This window comes from Hemitrygon akajei, chromosome 9, assembly GCF_048418815.1.
Source record: "Hemitrygon akajei chromosome 9, sHemAka1.3, whole genome shotgun sequence".
Taxonomy (NCBI): Eukaryota; Metazoa; Chordata; class Chondrichthyes; order Myliobatiformes; family Dasyatidae; genus Hemitrygon; species Hemitrygon akajei.
Window position 1 is genome coordinate 106763920 of NC_133132.1, and position 19981 is coordinate 106783900.

The 19981-nt window shown below is 39.2% G+C and overlaps 1 protein-coding gene across 1 annotated transcript in view; it reads right to left on the reverse strand.

The window, feature by feature from the left end:
• The window catches only part of LOC140733433 (CUB and sushi domain-containing protein 1-like), a 2013313-nt gene that overhangs the window by 122698 nt on the left and 1870634 nt on the right, over positions 1-19981 (reverse strand). The window contains exons 53-55 of the mRNA XM_073056756.1: positions 15475-15648; positions 13432-13605; positions 5346-5534 (exon numbers count right to left, since the gene is read on the reverse strand). Of these exons, the coding sequence (XP_072912857.1) occupies positions 5346-5534; positions 13432-13605; positions 15475-15648 (537 nt within the window). The remainder of the gene's footprint in view (positions 1-5345; positions 5535-13431; positions 13606-15474; positions 15649-19981) is intronic.

Below are 19981 nucleotides of genomic sequence, written 5' to 3' on the forward strand. Positions count from 1 at the left end.
GTGTGTGGAATATTCTGGAAGAGGCAGACACATTCGGGACATTTAAAAAACTCCTAAATAGGCACAAGGACTTCAGAAAGATAGAGGACTATTTGGGAGGGATGGGTTAGATTGACATTAGAGTAGGTTGTAAGGTCAGCACAAAATAGTGGGTTGAAAGGACTGTACTGTGCTATAATGTTCTATATTTTAACACAGCGGGTCAGGCAATAATTAAGGAGCCAAAGAGACTGTCAACATTTCCATCCATAGCTATTGCCTGTGCTAAGTTCAACTGCTCTGGTGATCTCTTAATAATGAAATATATTGTTCTAATTAAATAACAATATATTTTTTATAATTCATTGTATTGTTAATTAAATATAGTTAATACAATAAAATATTGTTTTGTAATGCCCAAGCCTGAGCAACTCCCTTTAACATTAGAACATGATAATTATTTATCATAACTAGAATAACACATTGGAGGAACCAACATGTCAGGCCACATCTCTGGAAATGAATAAAAAGTCAACATTTTGGGGTGAGAACTTTCTTCAGGACTAATGTCCAGTCCTGATGAAGGTTCTTGGTCTGAATCAGCGACTCCTTAAATGCTGCCAGAACTATGGAGTTCCTCCATTATTTTGTGTGTGTTATTCTGGATTTCCAGTTTCTGCAGAATCTCTTGTCTTCATGAATTGTGATTACCATGTTTACTCTGTGAGTTTCATCCATACAAGGAATTTCTTTGCTCCCCAGTGTACGTGATAATGAACTAACATGAATCTGAATCCGAATTTGTTAATTTTCAATTTAATAATATACAATAATTCAGCATTTTTAAATGACTGGCAATCTTTGAAACTGCATTTTAAATACATGGAGGATATTCCAACTGATGTATAAATACCTTTAATTTTTTTTAAAAACATGTGAAGCAAAGTGAAGTACACAGTGAACAGTGGGGCACTAAGGCAAGTGGTAGAACAGAGAGATCTGGGAATACAGATCGATAGTTCCTTGAAAGTGGAGTCACAGGCAGATAGGGTCGTAAATGGGTAGTCAAACAACACAAAACTGACGCAAGCCTACTCACCATCAAGGACATAGAGGCAGAAAAGTGCTAGAAAAAAGCTAGTAGCATCATGAATGATCCCACCAACTCTGCTCAAGAACTGTCCTTTTCCCATCAGGGAGGAGGCTACGTAACATATGTAGCAGAACCACCAGACTCAAAAATAGTTCTTTTCCCCATGCAATAAAGCTAATCAACAGTTCTACACTCTAACTCACCCTTCCCCCCTAAACACCACTAATTACTCTCTACGAAGGGAGGAAGGCAAGAAGGAAGGAAATTATAAGTCGGTGGTTGGGAAAGTGTTGGAGTCTGTTTTTACAGATGAGGTTTTGAGGTACTTGGAGACTAATGATAAAATAAGTCAAAGTCAGCATGGTTTCTGTAAAGGGAAATCTTTCCTGACAACTCTGTAAAGAGTTCTTCGAGGATGTAACAAGCAGGGTGGTAAAAGGAGAGGCAGTGGATCACATTTACTTGAATTTCAGAAGACATTTGATAAGGTGCCACACATGAGGCTATTTAACAAGATAAAATCCTATGGCATTACAGGAAAGATATTGGCATGGATAGCAGAATGGCTGACAGGTAGGAGTCAGTCAGTGGGAACAAAAGAACACTTTCCTGATGGCTGCCAGTGACTAGTGGTTCCTCAGGGCTCAGTATTGGGACTGCTACTTTTCACATTGCTTGTCAATGATTTAGATAATGGAATTGATGGCTTTGTTGCAAAGTTTGCGGAGATACGAGGGTAGGTGGAGGGGTAGGTAATGCTGAAGAAGAAATGCAATTACAGCATGACTTAGACAAATTGGAAGATGGAAAACAGTGTTGGGAAAAGAATGATTATGCATTTTGGTAAAAGGCACAATAACGCAGACTATTATTTAAATGGGGAGAAGGTTCAAACATCAGAGGTGCAAAGGGACTTAGAGGTCATGTGTAAGACTCCCAGCAAGTTAATATACAGGTTGAGCCTGTGGTAAAGAAGGGAAATGCAATGTTGGTATTTCTTTCAAGGGGAATAGAATACAAAAGCAAGGAGATAATGTTGAGCTTTTATAAGACAGTAGTCAGGCTACATTTGGAGGATTGTCAACAATCTTGGGCTCCATATCTCAGAAAGGATGTGTTGTCATTGGAGAGAGTCCAGAGGAGATTCACAAGGATAATTCAGGGAATTAAGGGGTTAACATATGAGGAGTGTTTGGTAGCTTTGGGCCTGTATTCACTAGAATTCAGAAAAATGCGGGGGGGGGGGGGGAATCTCATTGAAATTCACCAAATGCTGAAAGCAGCCTCAAAATTGAGGGGTGACACTTTAGAACAGAGCTAAGAAGGAAATTATTTTGGCCAGAGAGTAGCAAATCTGTGGAATGCTTTGGCACTGTCTCTGGTAGAGGCCAATTTCATGCATATATTTAAGACGGAAGTTGATCATTTCCTGATCAGTCAAGGCGTCATAGGATATGGTGAGAAGGAAGATGCATAGATAGGGTTAAGTGGGATCTGGGATCAGCCATGATGAAAGAGTGGAGCAGACTCGATGGGCTGAATGGCCTAACTTTGCTCCTATGTCTTATGGTCTTATTTCCTGTCAGTCACATTATGTACAGGGGCACCTGTGACCAGCATCATTTTATGGATGTACAATCAATCTATGTATATAAAGTATCTTGGTACCATATTTATTGTGTTTTTACTAATATTGTGTTCTTTATCTTTTGTTTTTTTTTGTGCTGCATTGGACTTGGAGGAAAAATATTTTGCTCTCCTGTACTTGTGTATAGGAAATGATATTAAACAATCATGAATTGCTTTATTTGTCACATGTACACTGAAAAATGCACTGAAATCGGCCATTTGTGCCAACAGCCAACACAGTCTGAAGATGCTAAACTACTAGCATGTCTGTTGATTTTTAATTTTATCTGGAAAGTGCAGATAGATGAGACTGTTTGAGGCTGAATTGGATGCATATTACTGAACCAACTAGAAATTAGTTCATCCAAAACCAGCAAGAAGCAAAGCTGCTATGTCCATTGAATGGATGAGCAATATTGACAATGGTGTTCCAAAGGTTAACAATTGTGGCTTCATCGTGGGCTTTTTGAGTAATTGAACTTCCAGTAATACATAGATTACAGTCCCTTGATGGAGGTGGAAAGGAATTTGTGAGCCCTAGAGCAGGATTTTGCAAAATATTAATTTGTGGATTGTGTAGGTAGTAAGGCAGGCAAATACAATGTTAGCATTCATTTCGAGAGCACTAGAATATAAAGTCAAAAATGTAATGCTGAGTAAAACACAAAGTGCTGGAGGAACTTGAGATCAGGCAGCATCGATGAAGAGGAATAAACAGTAGAAGTTTGGACCGAGCCCCTTCATCAGGATTTATCAAGATAATACTGAGGCTTTATAAAACATTGGTCAGACTACACCTTGAGCATTGCATGCAGCTTTGGGCCCCATATCTAAGAAAAGATGTGCTGGCATTGAGAGGGTCTAGAGAAGGTTCACGAAAATGTTCCTGGGAAGAGCTTTCAATGGCTCTGGGCCTGTTGCTTGCTGGAGTTCAGATGAATGAAGGGGGCAGGTCATTGAAACACACTGAATATTGAAAGACCTAGATAGAATCGGTTAAAAACATGTTTCCATTAAATGGGAGAGTCGAGAATCAGAGGACATAGGCTCACAACACAAGGACATTCTTTTAGAACAGAGATGAGGAGGAATTTCCTTAGCCAGTGAGTGGTTAAATCTGTGGAACTCATTATCTCAGAGCGCTATGGAGGCCAGGTTATTTGGTATAGTTAACTCGGAGGTTGATAGGTTATTGATTCATAAGGGCGTCAAAGATTATGAGAAAAAGTGAGGAGAATAGGGCTGAGAATGAAAATAAATAAGCCATGATAGAACAGCCTAATTATGCACCTATGTCTTATGGAATAGTGTACATGGCAGTTGTGAAGGCAAAACCAGTTTCTTTGTTTCCAAATCAATCCTCAACTCTTAAGGCTTCTAGTCTCTTCAATATGTATAGAGGAATTTAAATCCTATGAATGGTTTAATGTATAAATGATATAAACTTCTTGTTATAGTTTTTTTTTGGTTTCAATAGTAAGATCAGATTTATTTGTCCCATGTACATTAAAAATCATGCAGTAGAACTTGTTGTTTGTGCCACTGACCGACACAGTCCGAGGATGTGCTGGGGGCAGCCCACAAGTGTAGCCACGCTTCCAGCGCCAAAATAACATGCCCACAATTTACTAACTCTAACCCTTATCTTTCTGAAACTTAGGAGGAACCCAAAATCACTGCCTTCTTTATTTTGATGGGACAGCATTTGCCGTGCAGGCTAGAAGGCTGGTACAGAGTGGACATGGTGAGACTGTTTCCAAAAGCAGGAGTTGTCTAGGATCTGAAGACACAATTTTAGAATAGAAGAACATCCTTTTAAAACTCAGATGAGAAGGAACTTCTTCAGTTCTTTAGAACAGAAACAAGGAGGAGCTTCTTGAGTTGTTTAGAACTGAGATGAGGAGGAATTTCTTCAGCCAGAAGGTGGCAAATTTGGGGTCTTTGTTGTCACTGACAGCTGTGAAGGTTACATGTTTCGGCAGAGATTGATAGGTTCTTGATTGGTAAGGGGTTCGGGAATAGGGACTGAGATTTTTGTTCAACCTGACTTGCTGATAGAACTGAACAGATTGAGTGGAGTGTTAAACAGACATTGGATTGATATCAATTCTTCTGACTTCCTTTTGTAAAATTTCATTAGTAATTCAATAATTTGAGTCTGTTGCTTCACTTTTACTACACAGAACCCTTAATTTTTCTTCTTATATGTATTAAATCAGAGAAGGAATCGCTGTTGTTGCTAGGTATGTTCTGGCTTTTTTTTGTGTTCTGTTGGGCATTGTAAATATGGTCTATTGGCATCGGAATGTGCGACAGGTAGCAGTTGTGGACTTCCCCAGCACATCCTCGGGTTGTGTTGTTTGTTTTGTGATTGCATGCAAGAAGATTAATCTCAAGGTTATACCTGGTATATATGCTTTGATAAAAGTGTACTTTGAACATTGATCTTTGGAATCTATTGGTTTTAAAAGCTGCTGTGTTTCTTTGCCTGAGGTAACTAGGGAGAGAACAACATACCAGAACTCAGCTTGATGGAGATTAATTTCAGGCACCAGATGAAATAAGATATTGGGAAAAAAAGTATTTCAGAACTTAACCAGAACAAGGAAAATGGTCCTTTTCCCCATGGTCAGGTCCTACTTACGTAAGCAGCTTGGGCGAGCTCGGTCCCACAAGCCATTCACCTGGCAGGTTAACACAGCTGAGCCAAGGAGGTAGAAACTCCATTTACATTGGTATATCACACTGCTTCCAAACTTGAAACTCTGCAGTTGATCTTCCTGTCCCAGACGAATGGCGTTCTCCACATACCCAGGATCTGTACAATTTATCACTGTAAGTCAACAGAGCACATGTTAGGACTCATCGAACAGTGAAACTTCAGAATTGGAGAACATCAGTAGAGAATACTTTGAGGTATAAAAGATGGGATCTTGCTTAAAATTATCAGTCGATGCTGAACTCAGGAATTCTCTGCATACCTGCTTGTGTTCTATGGAATGTCAAGAAACTGAAGTTCAATAGTTGCTGATTTTTGCTATCACCTTGACAACTATGTTATGACTCTAGGAGTTCAAAGGTGCAAAATGGATGTTCTGCATTGTATATAATCAAATTCTCTGATTGTGATTGATATACTTATCCAGGCCCCAGAGGGTTATTGCTAACCTCAACTCTCCAGTACTGCAGCATGACCCTTCCAAGGGATGACTCGTCCTTCTGCAATTCATTGGTATGACATTTATAATTTGCAAGAAATGTATCTATGCTGTGAAAATCTTTGTACTTTGTATTTTAGGAATCTTTTGTAATTTGGAAATCTTGTATAAGATTAAAATCCTCTGTGTGTTTTATATCAAGAATCATTTGTCTCTAAAATAAAATAAATTATGTTTAAGCTACTTTGTTAGCTGGAAGTAGCTCCACCTTGGTAGTGAGGGGAGATCCCACTCCTCAGATAGTGATTATTGATAGCTGGGCCTCACCATGAACACTTAAGCAGTGAAGTGAACTTGTCCTTAAAATGTAGGTTAATAAAAAGTCAGGGTACTCAGGTATGTTTATATATGGTAGGGCTTAAAGTCTGCTCCAAAGTTTATTTCATTTTAGAGTTTGCAGGCAATGGACTCAATATCATCACAGACAGATGTATCACCTGTATCCTGACTGGTTGCATCATGGCCTGCATTAGGGTTAGGAATGCAAGAGGCTTCAGGCCGTAGTATTGAAAGGAGGATCTGCCTTGGGAAACAACATCTATCATTAAAAATCCCCACCGTATGTCATGCCATCTTCTCACAGCTACCACCGGTCAGGTGGAACAGGAGCGTGAAGCCCCACACAACCAGGTTCAAGAAGAGCTACTTCTTTCAGCCATTAGGTTGCTGTATCAACCTGCACAACTGTAATCTTAGCTCAGCAGCAAAACATTATTAACTACCTCTTGCACTACCATGGGCTACCATAGTATGTCTCACTAAGGTCTTGCTCTTGCATGGTCTTTTCACTATTCAGTTTACTTTTCCCAAAAATTATGCATATTGTAAGAGCTGAAGGAGAAAAGGGCTGAATGAATTCAGTCTCATTACCAGTACCCCCCCCCCCCCTCCCAACACCACCTTCCCCATCATCTGATCTCACCTATCACCTACACACAAGAGATTCTGCAGATGATGGAAAATGAGAGCTACAACCACAACATGCTGGAGGAACTCAGCAGGTCAGGCAGCATCAATACAAATAAATTAATTTCCCCTCCCCCTTGCCTTTTCTTCAGTTCCCCACTCTGGCCTATTCCCCTCCTCCCACCATCTTATTCTGGCATCTTCCTCCTTCTATTCCAGTCCTGATGAAGAGTCTTGATCTGAAATATCAAAAATATCAAATGTTTACTCCTGCACCCCCCCCCCCCCCCCCCATAGATGCTGCCTGACCTGCTGAGTTCCTCTGGCACTTTGTGCGTGTTGCTCTGATAATATGTGTTACCCCAAAGACAACAGAAGTAAAACAGGTATTGGAATTAGTGCGTATTCACATTAAGTTCAGTCCAGTGAACATGAATGAATTATCTGGGGATTATTATACACTTCCATATCACAACAAAACAGCAGATACCAAATAAATACACTGAGTGCATCTTCATGGTATTCTTCTGCTGTAGTCCATACACTTCAAGGTTTGATGTGCTGTGCATTTAGAGGTGCTCTTCTGCACACCACAGTTGTACTTCAGTTGCTGTTGCCTTTCTATCAGCTTAAACCAGTCTGGCCATTCTCTTCTGGCCTCTCATATTAACAAGGCATTTTTGCTCACAGAACTGCTGTTCGCTGGATGTTTTTTTTTCCACACAAAACTCTAGAAACTGTTGTGCGTGAAATTCTTGGGGTATCAGCAGTTTCCAAACCACCCGATTTGGCACCAATAATTATTTGACGGTTAAAGTCACTTAGATAATATTCATTCCCCATTCTGACATTTGGTCTGAACAACAGCTGAACCTGTTAACCATAGCTGTATGCGTTTATGCATTGAGTTGCTGCTATGTAATTGGCTGATTAGATATTTGCAGTAACAAGCAGGTGCAGTTAATAAAGTGACCACTGAGTGTAAATTGATAACTCTCAATAAAACAGAACACATATGAACTGCTTAATATATTGACTTAGTTGGTCGATATACAAAACATTTGATATTTTATGATCTCACGCATGGCTTCCTTATTTGCTGATGCATAAAAGATAATCAAGCTACCTGCCAAATATGTAATTCCCTCCAATATTTGTATGACAGTCATGGAACTTTCACGCTTAGATACTTTAATCAAAGCTCTCCAAGTTCAGCATTTTGAAAGTGCATTGGACTGTGAAGTCAATTCTATTTTATACACCACATATATCCAACTTAACTTGTGATGTGAACAAACATCATTACAGTGGCAAAAGATTTTTTTTTGTAAACAATTGGATTTGGAGTAACGGCCTCACACACTCAATGATGTCAATTTTCATTGCTTTGGCATTAAGGCCATAAGACATAAGAACAGACTTAGGCTATTCAGTCCATCTGGTCTGCTCCACCATTCAACCAGGGCTGATTTATTACCTCTCTAAACCTCATTCTTCTTCCTTCTCTCTGTAACCTTTGACACACTTAACAAATTAAGTACCTGTCAACCTCCACTTTAAATATACCCAATGGCTTGGCCACCACAACCATCCGTGACAGTGAATTCCATAAATTCACCACCCTCTGGATAAAGAAATTCCTCCTCATCCCAATTCAAAATAGATGACCCTCTCTTCTGAGGCTGTGCCCTTTGGTCCTAGACTCACCCATTATCAGAAATATCCTCTCCATATCCACACTATCGAGGCCTTTCAATATTTGATAGGTTTCAATGAGATCTCCCCTCATTCTTCTAAACTCCAGTGAGCTGTTAGTATTGTGCAGAATGAACGTAAGTGCATTATTTTGATGTTTCACTTCATTATGGTTCACTAAGGTTGTCTGTTTTAAGAGGTTTCGTTTGGTTTCTAGATGTTTCTGAGTCTAACTTACCATTCTCACCTCAAGAAATAGTGGGAATGTGGGAGCACTGTTGTCGCCAGCTGAGAAACAGATCAACGTGGTATGTAACTTTGTTCTTAGAGTACAAAGTTAATGGTAGCATTCTTCGTAGGGTGGAGGAACATTGGGATCTTAGGATCCATGTCCCTGGATTCTTTTAAGTTGCCATGAAATTTGAAAGAGTGATTAAGTCAAATCAGAATCAGGTTTAATATCACTGCCATATGTTGTGAAATTTTATTGTTTTGCGGCAGCAGTGCATTGTAATACATATTAATTTAAAAACACAACTTATCAGATGGAATACATATATATAATTAAAGTAAGTAATACATGCAAAAAGAAAGCAAAAAGAAGTGAGGTTATTGTCCAAAGAAAAATTGTCCAATGGACAATGAGAAGTTTCTAAAAAGTTGAGTGCATGTCTTCACACTCCTGTACCTTGTTTTTGATGATAGCAACAAGAAGAGGGCATGGTCTGGGTGACGGGTGTCCTGAATGATGGATGCACTCTTTCTGAAATATCGCCTTTTGTTGGCCTTCTTTCGTCAGGGGACTGACTTCAGGTGCCACGTGGTATTGTTGCAGCCTGATTAAAATCTAGTCAGACCACATTCTGGTTGCCTCATGTGGAAGTGGATATGGAAGCTTTAGAGAAGGTTCAGAGGAGATTTACCAGGATGCTGCCTGATTGAGGATAGGCTGAGAGATGACTTGCTAGAAGAGTACAAATTGATGAGGTATTGATAAAATGAGCAGCCAGTACTATATTTCTCAGAGTGCCAATGGCTGTTGTGAGAGGATATTAAGGTGATTGGAGGAAAGTATAGGGGGATGTCAGAGGAAGGTTTTTTTACACACAGAATGGCAAGGGCATGGAATGTCCTGCTAGGGGTGGTGGTAGAGGCAAATACATAAGGGACACTTAAGAGATTTTTAGATGGCATGTGGATGAAAGGAAAAAGGAGAACTATGTGGAAGGGAAGGGTTAGATTGATCTCAAAGGAAGTTAAAAGTTCAGCACAACATTGTGGGTTGAAGTGCCTGTACTATGCTGCAATCTTCTATCTTCCATAAGTAGAATAAAAACATTCTTTCGACCACTCCAAAGTGAGAATCAATTGAACTGAAAATGCAATAATTTCTCCTCAGTGGTAATTATAATCTTTGACCTTAAAAACACAAACAAAATGCAGTCTATGGAATAAGGCACAGTAGATGATCTTGTAGTGCATTTAGAGATTGGCAGGTATGATAATGTGAGCATCACTGAGTCGTGGCTGAAAGAAGATCATATTTGGGAGCTTAACATCCAAGGATACAGATTGTATCAAAAGGACAAGCAGGTAGGTGGAAGGGCTGGATTGGCTTTGTTGGTCAAAAAATGAAATAAACTACTATAAAAGAATATAATCTAGAGGGAGATATTGCAATTCTTAAATGGTGCGCATATGACTCTGATTTTACACCAAATAAATTGGATGTTAGATTTAAGGACTGGACAGCTAAAGGAATAACAGTTCTTTGCAACATAATGAAAGAAGGAACACTGTTCAGTTTTGAAATGCTTAAAGAGAAACACATTAAAAAAACAAGATTTTTATCGGTATTTACAGATGCAACAATATGTTAATAAGACGCTTAAAATGTAACCAAGGCAAATACATGCTTGATAGAGCTCTTTAGAAAAGCATATAATTCAGATAATGGTAGTAGAATCATTTCAAGCATGTATAAGGGGTTGTCAAATCTTAAAACACATTCGACTTCATACATTAAAACAAAATGGGAGAAGGAAGGAGGGATAATTATATCTGAGGAAGAATTGACAACAATATGGAGATATCAATGGAAGTGTACCAATTCACAGAAATGGAGGGAGTTTGGATGGAAAAACTTGATAAGATATTTTATTACACCCTCTCAGAAATCCCATTATGATGGTAACCTCTCTGTTTGCTGGAGAAATTGTGGAAATCAAAATGCAAATCATTATCATATTTTTTGGGACTGCCCTGTTATCAAAAACTATTGGAGCAGGATACACAATGCCCTACAAGACATCTTTAAATGTGAAATACTCTTGGAGATTAAGACCATATATTTTGGATATACACCTCAAGAATGGTTGAAAAGAGATAAATATTTAATGAATATACTGTTGGTGGCTGGTAAAAAGACTCTTACTAGGAAATGATTATCACAGGAAAGCCCAACTTTAAATACATGGATGGAAATTACAATGGACATTTACAAAATGGAGAAGATAACAGCATCTGTTAATCATAAGCTGGAACCATTTGATTCATACTGGGAAAAATGGTTTAACTACATAATGCCTCATAGGCCTGATTTTATTCTCACAAATCAATGAATCTGTTGTAAAAAAAAAGATCACTCCCTACTTGTACATAGTTCTTTCCTTTTGCTTGTTTTTTCTTTCCACTCTTTTCTATAAGTGTATACCCCAAATAAATACTTTGTGGAGATTTTGTGATATATATGATTATATGATATATATGTACAATGTCTGAAATGTATCTTATGGAAATGTTAGTTTGATGAACTTCAATAAAAAAATAAATTACAAAAAAAAAGAAATAGAAAATATAGGATCAGAAGATGTAGAATCCTTGTGGGTAGAGATAAGCAGCTGAAAGGGTAAAAAGACCCTGATGGGAATCATGTACAGGCTTTCAAACAGTAGACAGTAGCCAGAATGTGGGATATAAATTACAATGGGAAATAGAAAAGATATGTAATAAGGACAATGTTACTATAGTCATGGGGGATTTCAATATGCAGGTAGTTGGGAAAAAGAGGTTGGTGCTGGATCGCAAGAGAGGGAATTAATAAAATGCCTATTAGATAATTTTATAGAGCAGCTTGTGGTTGAGAACACTAGGGGAAAGGTAATTCCAATAGGTATTGTGTAATGAACCAGATTTGATTAGGGATCTTAATGTAAAAGAGCCCTTAAGAGGTAGTGATCATGATATGATAGAATTCACCCTGCAATTTGAGAGGGAGAAGCTAAAGTCAGATATATCAGTATTACGGTGGTGTAAAGGGAAATACAGAGGTATGAGAGAGGAGCTGACCAGTTGATTGGAATTGACACAAGCAGGGATGAATGCAGAACAGTAATAGTGGAGTTTCCGGGAGCAACTTGGAAGGCGTAGGATAGATACATCCCAAGGATGAAGAGTATTCTAAAAAGAGGACGAGGCAACCGTGGCTGACAAGGGAACTTTACTTTGAACTTTGATTTGTCAAAATCAGCTGATTAGTTTTGATTAAACTGTATTTTCTCCCTGTTCACTGAAGTCTTTTTTTCCTTGTCATGGAATCATGGAGAACTACAGTACAAAAGCAAACCCTTTGGTACATCTAGTCCATGTCAAACTATTATTCTGCCCACCTGGATCATTATTTTCCATACAACTCTCATCCATCTACTTCTCCGAAGTTCTTTTGTGTTGCAGTTGAACCTGCATCCACCACTTCCACTCACAACAAACTCTGAGTGAACAAGTTCCCCATCATGTCCCCTTAAATATTTCACCTTTCACTCTTAACCCATCACTTTTAGTTCTAATCTCACTCAGTCTCTACCCCTCATACTTTTGGATGCCTCGTTCAAGTCGTCCCTCATTCTTCTATGCTTCAGTGAATAAAGTCCTAACCTATTCAACCTTTCCTATAATTAGGTCCTCAAGACCCAGCAACATTGTTGCAAATTTTCTCACCACTTTTTCAGTCTTACTGATTTGTATGTTCATCAATAAGTCTTTTTTCTTGTATACAATATAAATTCTGTGTGAGATTCTTTCTCATTTATAGACATTAACCAATCAAAGATATTGCTTACAGTACTGACTTAAATACCACCGGAAGTGCATTTTGAAATGTTGTACATTTCTCTCTCATTAACAAGGCATTTTCACCACAGAACTGCCACTCACTGGATGTTTTTTGTTTTTCTGGACCATTCTCTATCCTCCAAGAGGACCACAACCCTGTCGTAGTTTGAAGGCTTGCATGCCTCAATGACTTGGAGAGCTATGTTGGCTGGAGCCAAGACCTTGTGATTTGGTAGGATCACCTATGCCAAACAGATCAAAGGGTAGAGACCAGACTAAGAATAGTCCACTGGTCTTCCAGTTTCAGGATTCAGCTCAGGGCTAGCAACTCTGAATGGTAAAAAATAATTGTTATGAAAACAGCAATGAAGAATCCTTCTATATCTGTGCAACTGGATGGACAGACAGAGAAAGTGGACATTCAATGCTGCCCTAAACACCAGCGACATTACAAGCAGTGCATATACTCTTCTCTATAAACTCTAGAGACTGTTGTGCATGAAAATCTCAGGAGGTTAGCAGTTTCTGAGATATTCAAACCACCCTTTTTGGCACCAACAATAATTCCATGATCAAAGTCACTTAGGTCATATTTCTTCCCCATTCTGATATTTGGCATGAACAACTACTTAACCTCTTGACCATGTCAGCATACTTTTATGCATTGAGTTGTTGGCACATAATTGGGTGATTAGATATTTGCATTATTGAGGTGATGTACAGGTGTACTTAATAAAGTGGCTACTGAGTGTATCCTCAGATTAGAATACATGTGAGAAAATATGCAGAAACCATTCTTACCTTGACACGTTGGTAATGGGCTGCTCCACTGACCATTCGCTCTGCACTGAGCTCTCAATGCACCTTTCAGTGAATATCCCTTGTTGCAGGTAAAGTTGACAACATCATTGAGATTGAACTGGCTGCCATTGGTTTTGCCATGAACTGGGTTCCCTGGGTGACCACAAGTGATGGCTGGAACAAATTTAATGTTTAATTTTTATTTTATTAATTTAAAGTATAGATACAGCACGTAAACAGACCCTCCCAAGCCAATGAGTTCATGTTGCCCAATTGACCTACAACCCATACGTCCTTGGAATGTGTGAGGGAACCAGAACACCCAGAGAAAACCCACGTGGTCATGGGGAGAATGTAAAAACTCCTTACAGACAGCAGAGGAAATTGATCCTGTGTCACTGGTGCTGTAATACCATTAAGCTAAACACTATGCTACCATGATGCCCCGCCTCAGCCCATTCCTCTACCAGATTTGAGGTAGATGGCGTTAATCCTTTATCAGGTACTTTAACCCTTAAGAGATTTTGTTTTCAAGATGTTTTTATTCCTTCAGAGGAGTGAACATTGTAAAACTATGTAGATGTCATGACGTAGAAAGCTCACCAGCACCTCTACTGCCTCAGGAGGCTAAAGAAATTCAATATGTTCCCATTGACCCTCACTGATTTTTAAAGATGCACATGAGAAAGCATCCTATCCAGCTGTATCACAGATCAGTATGGCAACTGCATTGCATGTAACTGCAAGAAACAGTAGAGTGCTGCACACAGCTCAGCATATCATGGGAAAAGCTTTCCCTCCATGAACTCTGCCTATACTACTCACTGTCTCAGTAAAGCAGCCAACATTATCAAGCATATGCTCAGCCTACACGTTCTCTCTTCTGCCTACTCCCACTGGGCAGAAAATACCCAATGGTCTGAAAACCTTTACCATCAGGCTCAAGGACAACTTCTACCCTGCTATTGGACTGTTCCCTGGTATGATAAGGTAGACGCCTGACCTCACAATCTATCTCGTTATGGCTTTGCACTTTGTTGTGTGCCTTCAATGCACTTTCTCTGTAACTGTAACAAGTTATTCTGCATTCTGCTATTGGTTTTCCCTTGTACTATCTCAATGCACTGATATGGTGAAATGATCTGCATAGACTGCATGCAAAACCAAGTTTCTCACTCTACCCTGGCACGTGTGATGGCAATGATAAACACATTTATAATTTTATTCTTGGTGATTTCATTTTAATTTCAATTTGAAATTGGGAGACTATATGATGAGATAAACTTTCAAATCGTCTTTCATTGAGCAATTCATCTGACCTTATCCTCAGTGATGTGAAGGATATTATTAGCTACAGGAGGCCACTGAGTGTTTACTTGCACAAGAAATGAACAGACTGGAATTTTGAATGATTAACTTGGTCTAATGACCAATTCAAATCACATTTATTTTAAAGCCTATTGGCTTAAGAAGTGTCAACCTCACCCAGTCATTCCTCTAGCCATTTTGTTTTCTAAGGATGAAGACTATGATGCAGGCAAGTATAAGCAATATTGATTCACTTATTATAAAATCATATAACTCGACTATGCAGCAACAGGCTTTTCAGCCTATATAGTCCATGTCAAACTATTAATCTGCCTGGTCCCATTAACCTGCACCTGGACCATTGCCCTTCCTACCCCTCCTTTCCTTGTAGTTATGCAAATTTCTCTTAAATGTTGAAATCAGACCTACACTTCTTCTGGGAGCTTATTCCACAATCTCACCACCCTGAAGAAGTTCTCTCTCATGTTGCCCTTATATATTTCATCTTTCTCCTGTAACATCTAGTTCTAGTTTTACTCAAACTTAGTGGAAGAAGCCTGCTTGCACTTACCCTGTATATACACCTCATAATTGCATATACCCATACCAAATCTCCCAAACAATTGTAAACTCAACTGAATGCAAAAAGACAGGAAGACTTAACAACCGGGTTTTTAAATGAGGACATTGTCTCCCAAGGAGTAGCAAATAGCCCACCAGAGGAAAGATACTTACGGACACAGACTGCTGGCTGTCCTGACCACTTATGGGCCTGCTGACAAATTCTTACAGAGGAGCCAACAAGACGGAAACCTGGATTGCACTGATAGACAACGGTGTCACGATAGCTAAAACCATCTCCACTGATATGACCATTTACGATGGGATCCGGGGAGCCACAGTGGCCAGCTAGATTAAAGGGAAGCAGAGATGAAGACAGTGTTAGGACTTCAACAATTACAGGCATGAATCATCATCAGAGCAAGTTTAGTCAACTACAGATTCATTTTCAGGAGACTTAAACATAGAGAACCACAACACAGAACCAGGCCTGATAGCCCATCTAGTCTGTGTTGATCTGGTCTTCTGCCTAGTTCCATCGACCTGCACCAGACCATAGTCCTTCTACCCCCCTTATTCATGTACTTATCCATACATCTTTTATATGTTAGAACTATAGAGTTGTAGAACCCTACAGCACGGTAACAAACTCTTTGAACCATTTAATTCATGGTGAACTGTTACTCTGCCTGTTCCCATTGACCTACTCCTGGAGCATAGTCCTCCATAACCCTCCCATCCATGTACTTACCCAAATTTCTCTTAAATGTTGAAACTGAGCCTGCACTCATCACTTCCACTGGCAGCTCGTTCCACACTCGCACCACCTTCTGAGTAAAGACATTCACCCTCAGGTTCTCCTTAAATATTTCATCTTTCACTCTAAACCTGTGACCTCTAGTTTCAGACTCACCCAGAGTCATTGCACAAAGCCTGGCTGCATTTCCCCTATCTATACCATTCATAATTTTGTATACCTCTATCAAACCTCCCTCATTCTCTTACACTCCAGGGAATAAAGTCCTCACTTTTTAATCTTTCCCTATAACTCAGGTCCTCAAATCCCAGCAGTCCTTGTTGGAGTTTTGAAGAATGGATGTCTTCCATGATAATGTTATCCTCGATATATTTAAAATGTAGGTACACAGGTCTGAATTATCTGATCACAGGTCTGAATTCCCTGTATTACCTTAAGTAGTAGCATCTCCACACGAAGTTAGAAAGTTGCCTTACACCAATGACCTGTACTTTGATTAGATGTCAAGAAATAATCAAATAATGCTCTTCCCCGATTTACAAAAGTGTAAAAAACAGAACCTTTCGCTGCCTCGGCAAATCAGCCTGCATAATAGAGTTACCTTTCATCCCAGACATTCACTCATCTCCCCGTCCCACTGGGTAGAAGATACAGAATTCTGGCTCAAAGATAGCTTCTATCCTGCAGTTATAAGATTATTGTCCTTTTGTATGGTAAGATGGACTCTTGACTTCACAATCTACCTCATCATGGTCTTTCAGCATGTTGTCTGCCTGCACTGCTCTTTCTCTGTAACCAAATATATTGAACCAGAGGAACCAAAACACTTGATCACTATTAGACCACTATTAAGAATGCTTACTGTGCCATCCCATGCCCACACTTTAGAAAGTCCAATCACATGGCTGTACTTCTACTTCCAACATATAGGCAGAGACTAAAGACTGCAGAACTAATGGTGAGGAACAAGAAGATATAGTCAAGGGAGGCGAAGGACCACTTACAAGACTGCTTTGTGTCAGTGGAATGGACAATATTTATGGATTTCATCTGAGAATCTGAATGAGTACGTTACAGTTGTCACCAAATTCATCAAGTCCTATGAGGATGAATGTGTGTCTTTGATATCAGACCAGATATACCTAAACAAAATCCATTGATGAACCAGAAGATACATAGTCTGCTGAGGACTAGATCAGTGGCATTCTATACCAGTGATCTAGAATGGTATGAAAAGTCCAGGCTATTTCAAAGGTTAACAAAAAACAATTCTGATTTAGGTTATTGATGGAATTGGATGCACATCTCTTTGGCAGTGTTTGCAGGCCATTACTTCATACAAAGCAAAACCTAGTATCAGGAATAGCTGTGATGCTCAATACCTTTATGCGCACCTTGTAAGGAAAAAACCTACAACTGTCCAAATCCCTGCAGCATCTGGAGATCCTGTGATCTCTGTCTCGAAGGTCAACATCAGAATATCTTTCAAGAGAGTGAACCTTCACAAGGCATCAGGCCCCGAGTCTGGCTCTGAAAGCACTTACCAGTCAACTGGCAAGAGTGTTCAAGGACATGTTCAATCTTTCACTGCTGCAGTCAGAGGTTCCCACCTGGTTCAAAAGGGTGACAATCCACCAGTGCTCAAAAAATTAAAGCAACAACCTTGCTCTCAACATCAGTAACACCAGGGAATTAATAGTAGACCTCAGGAAGGTGAAGTTGAAGGAACACACACCAATCCTCATTGAGGGATCAGAAGTGGAAAGGGTGAGCAGTTTCAAGATCTTGGTCATTAATATCTCTGGGGATCTATGTTGCACCCAACATATTGACACAATTATGACGAAAGCACAACACAGTGACTACATTTCATGAGGAGTTTGAAGAGAATTAGTATGTCACTAAAGACATTCATAAATTTCTGCAGATGTACCCTGGAGAACATTCTAACTGTTTACATTGTTGTCTGGTATGGAGGGGCCTCTTCACAGGGTTTGACAAAGCAGCAGAAAGTTGCCAGCTCAGCCAGCTCCATCATGGGCATTGACATCTTCAAAAGACTTTGCCTCAAAAAGGCAGCGTCCATTATTAAGAAGCCCCATCAAGGACATGCCCTCTTCTCATTGTAACCATCAAGGAAAAGGTACAGAAGCCTGAAGACACACACACGACATTTCAGGAACAGCTTCTTCCCCTCCACCAACAGATTTCTGAATGGTCAATAAAACCATGTACACTACTTCATTTTCCCTCTCTTTTTGCACTAATTTAATTTTTTATTATTATATATACTTCTTACTGTAATTTATAGTGTTTCATTATTATGGATTGCAATGTACTGCTGTCATAACTAAAAAACTTCACAACATATGCCAATAATATTAAACCTAATTGTGATTCTGATTCCAATTCTGTAACACTTCAGATCATATTTACTATTGTTTTACTCTGGTAGTATCTCGATGCCCTGATGCTTTTTAAATTATCTGTATGGACACAATTTTTCACTGTACCTTGACACAAGTGGCTATAATAAACCAACTGCCAAAATTTACATGTAATTAAGATCAGAAAATTCTTATAATTACTGCAACAACCTGTAACATTGAGATCCTTGCAATCATTTAAGATTGATTTTGCAAAGTACGTTTTTACTTTGCAAGAGCATGCAAAATTGCATTTGTATTCCTCCAGTAGACCAACTCAAGCAAATCATGATCAAAGTGAAGGCAGTGGCAAACTTTCTAATTTCTTATGGATCAGAGAGGTGATCTGATAATTCAGGTACTTGTACTCTTGATTTTCAGCTTGGGGTGAACGGTAACCTCAATCTCATTTACTGAACACAAAATATAAATGAGGCAAGGATTGAATTCTGTTTCCTATTTCAGTCATGCTGTTGTGTAATGGAGTTAGACCATGCATAACTTGGTTCCAGTGTTATTTAAATTGCTTGTGCAAAGTAATATTCACCGCCTCACTCACATCCGATTCTTAATGTGCCAATGACATTCTTTTTGTCAGTGTTCCCTGCTGCCTTTATGAGTCCTGTAATTTTAACAATATTGCCCATAGCACTTGGCCAGTTTTATCAGAGGGATCTGTGTCCAATAAGAGATGCATTCAGCTGCACAACTACAGTTCATTTTGATGTTTGTTTTCATCACAGGATAGCACAGGCAAAATGCTGGAGGAACTCAGCAGGCCAGGCAGCATCTATGGACTGGAATAAAGAATTGATGTTTCAGGATGAGACCCTTCATCAGGACCTAATGAAGAGCCTCAACCCAAAATATCCTTTCCATGGAAGCTGCCTGACCTGCTGTACCCCTTTGGCATTTTGTATGTGTTAGTCTGGATTTTCAACATCTACAGAACTTCTTGTGCTTATGCTTAATAGGGTACAAAAGTTAAATCCTTCTTTTAAACCTAGGAGGCCAGTCTTACTTTATTCACTGTACTATATATTTTGTTTTGCAGATGACATAAATTTTGCTGGTGTGGATCATGTAAAAGACATGTAGGTAGTAGGTTAGGCAATAAGATATTGTCAGAATGCAGAGCTGGGCTGAGAGTTGGCAGGAGTTCAACCCAGAAAAATGTGAAGTGATTCCCTTTGGAAGACCAAATTTGAAGGCAGAATACAGAGTTAATATCAGCGTGGAGGAGCAGAGGGATCTTAGGTCTATATTCATTGATCCCTCAATTTTGATACATACGTTGATAAGGTTTTAAGAAGGCATATGATGTGTTGGCCTTCCTCGGCAAGGAGATTGAGTTCAAGAGATGTGAAGTAATGTTGCACCTCTATAAAACTCTGGTTAGGCCACTCTTTGAATACTTTATTCAGTTCTGATCAACTGAATATAAGAAGGATGTGGATGCTTTAGAGAGGGTGCAGAGGAGATTTTCCTAGATACTTTC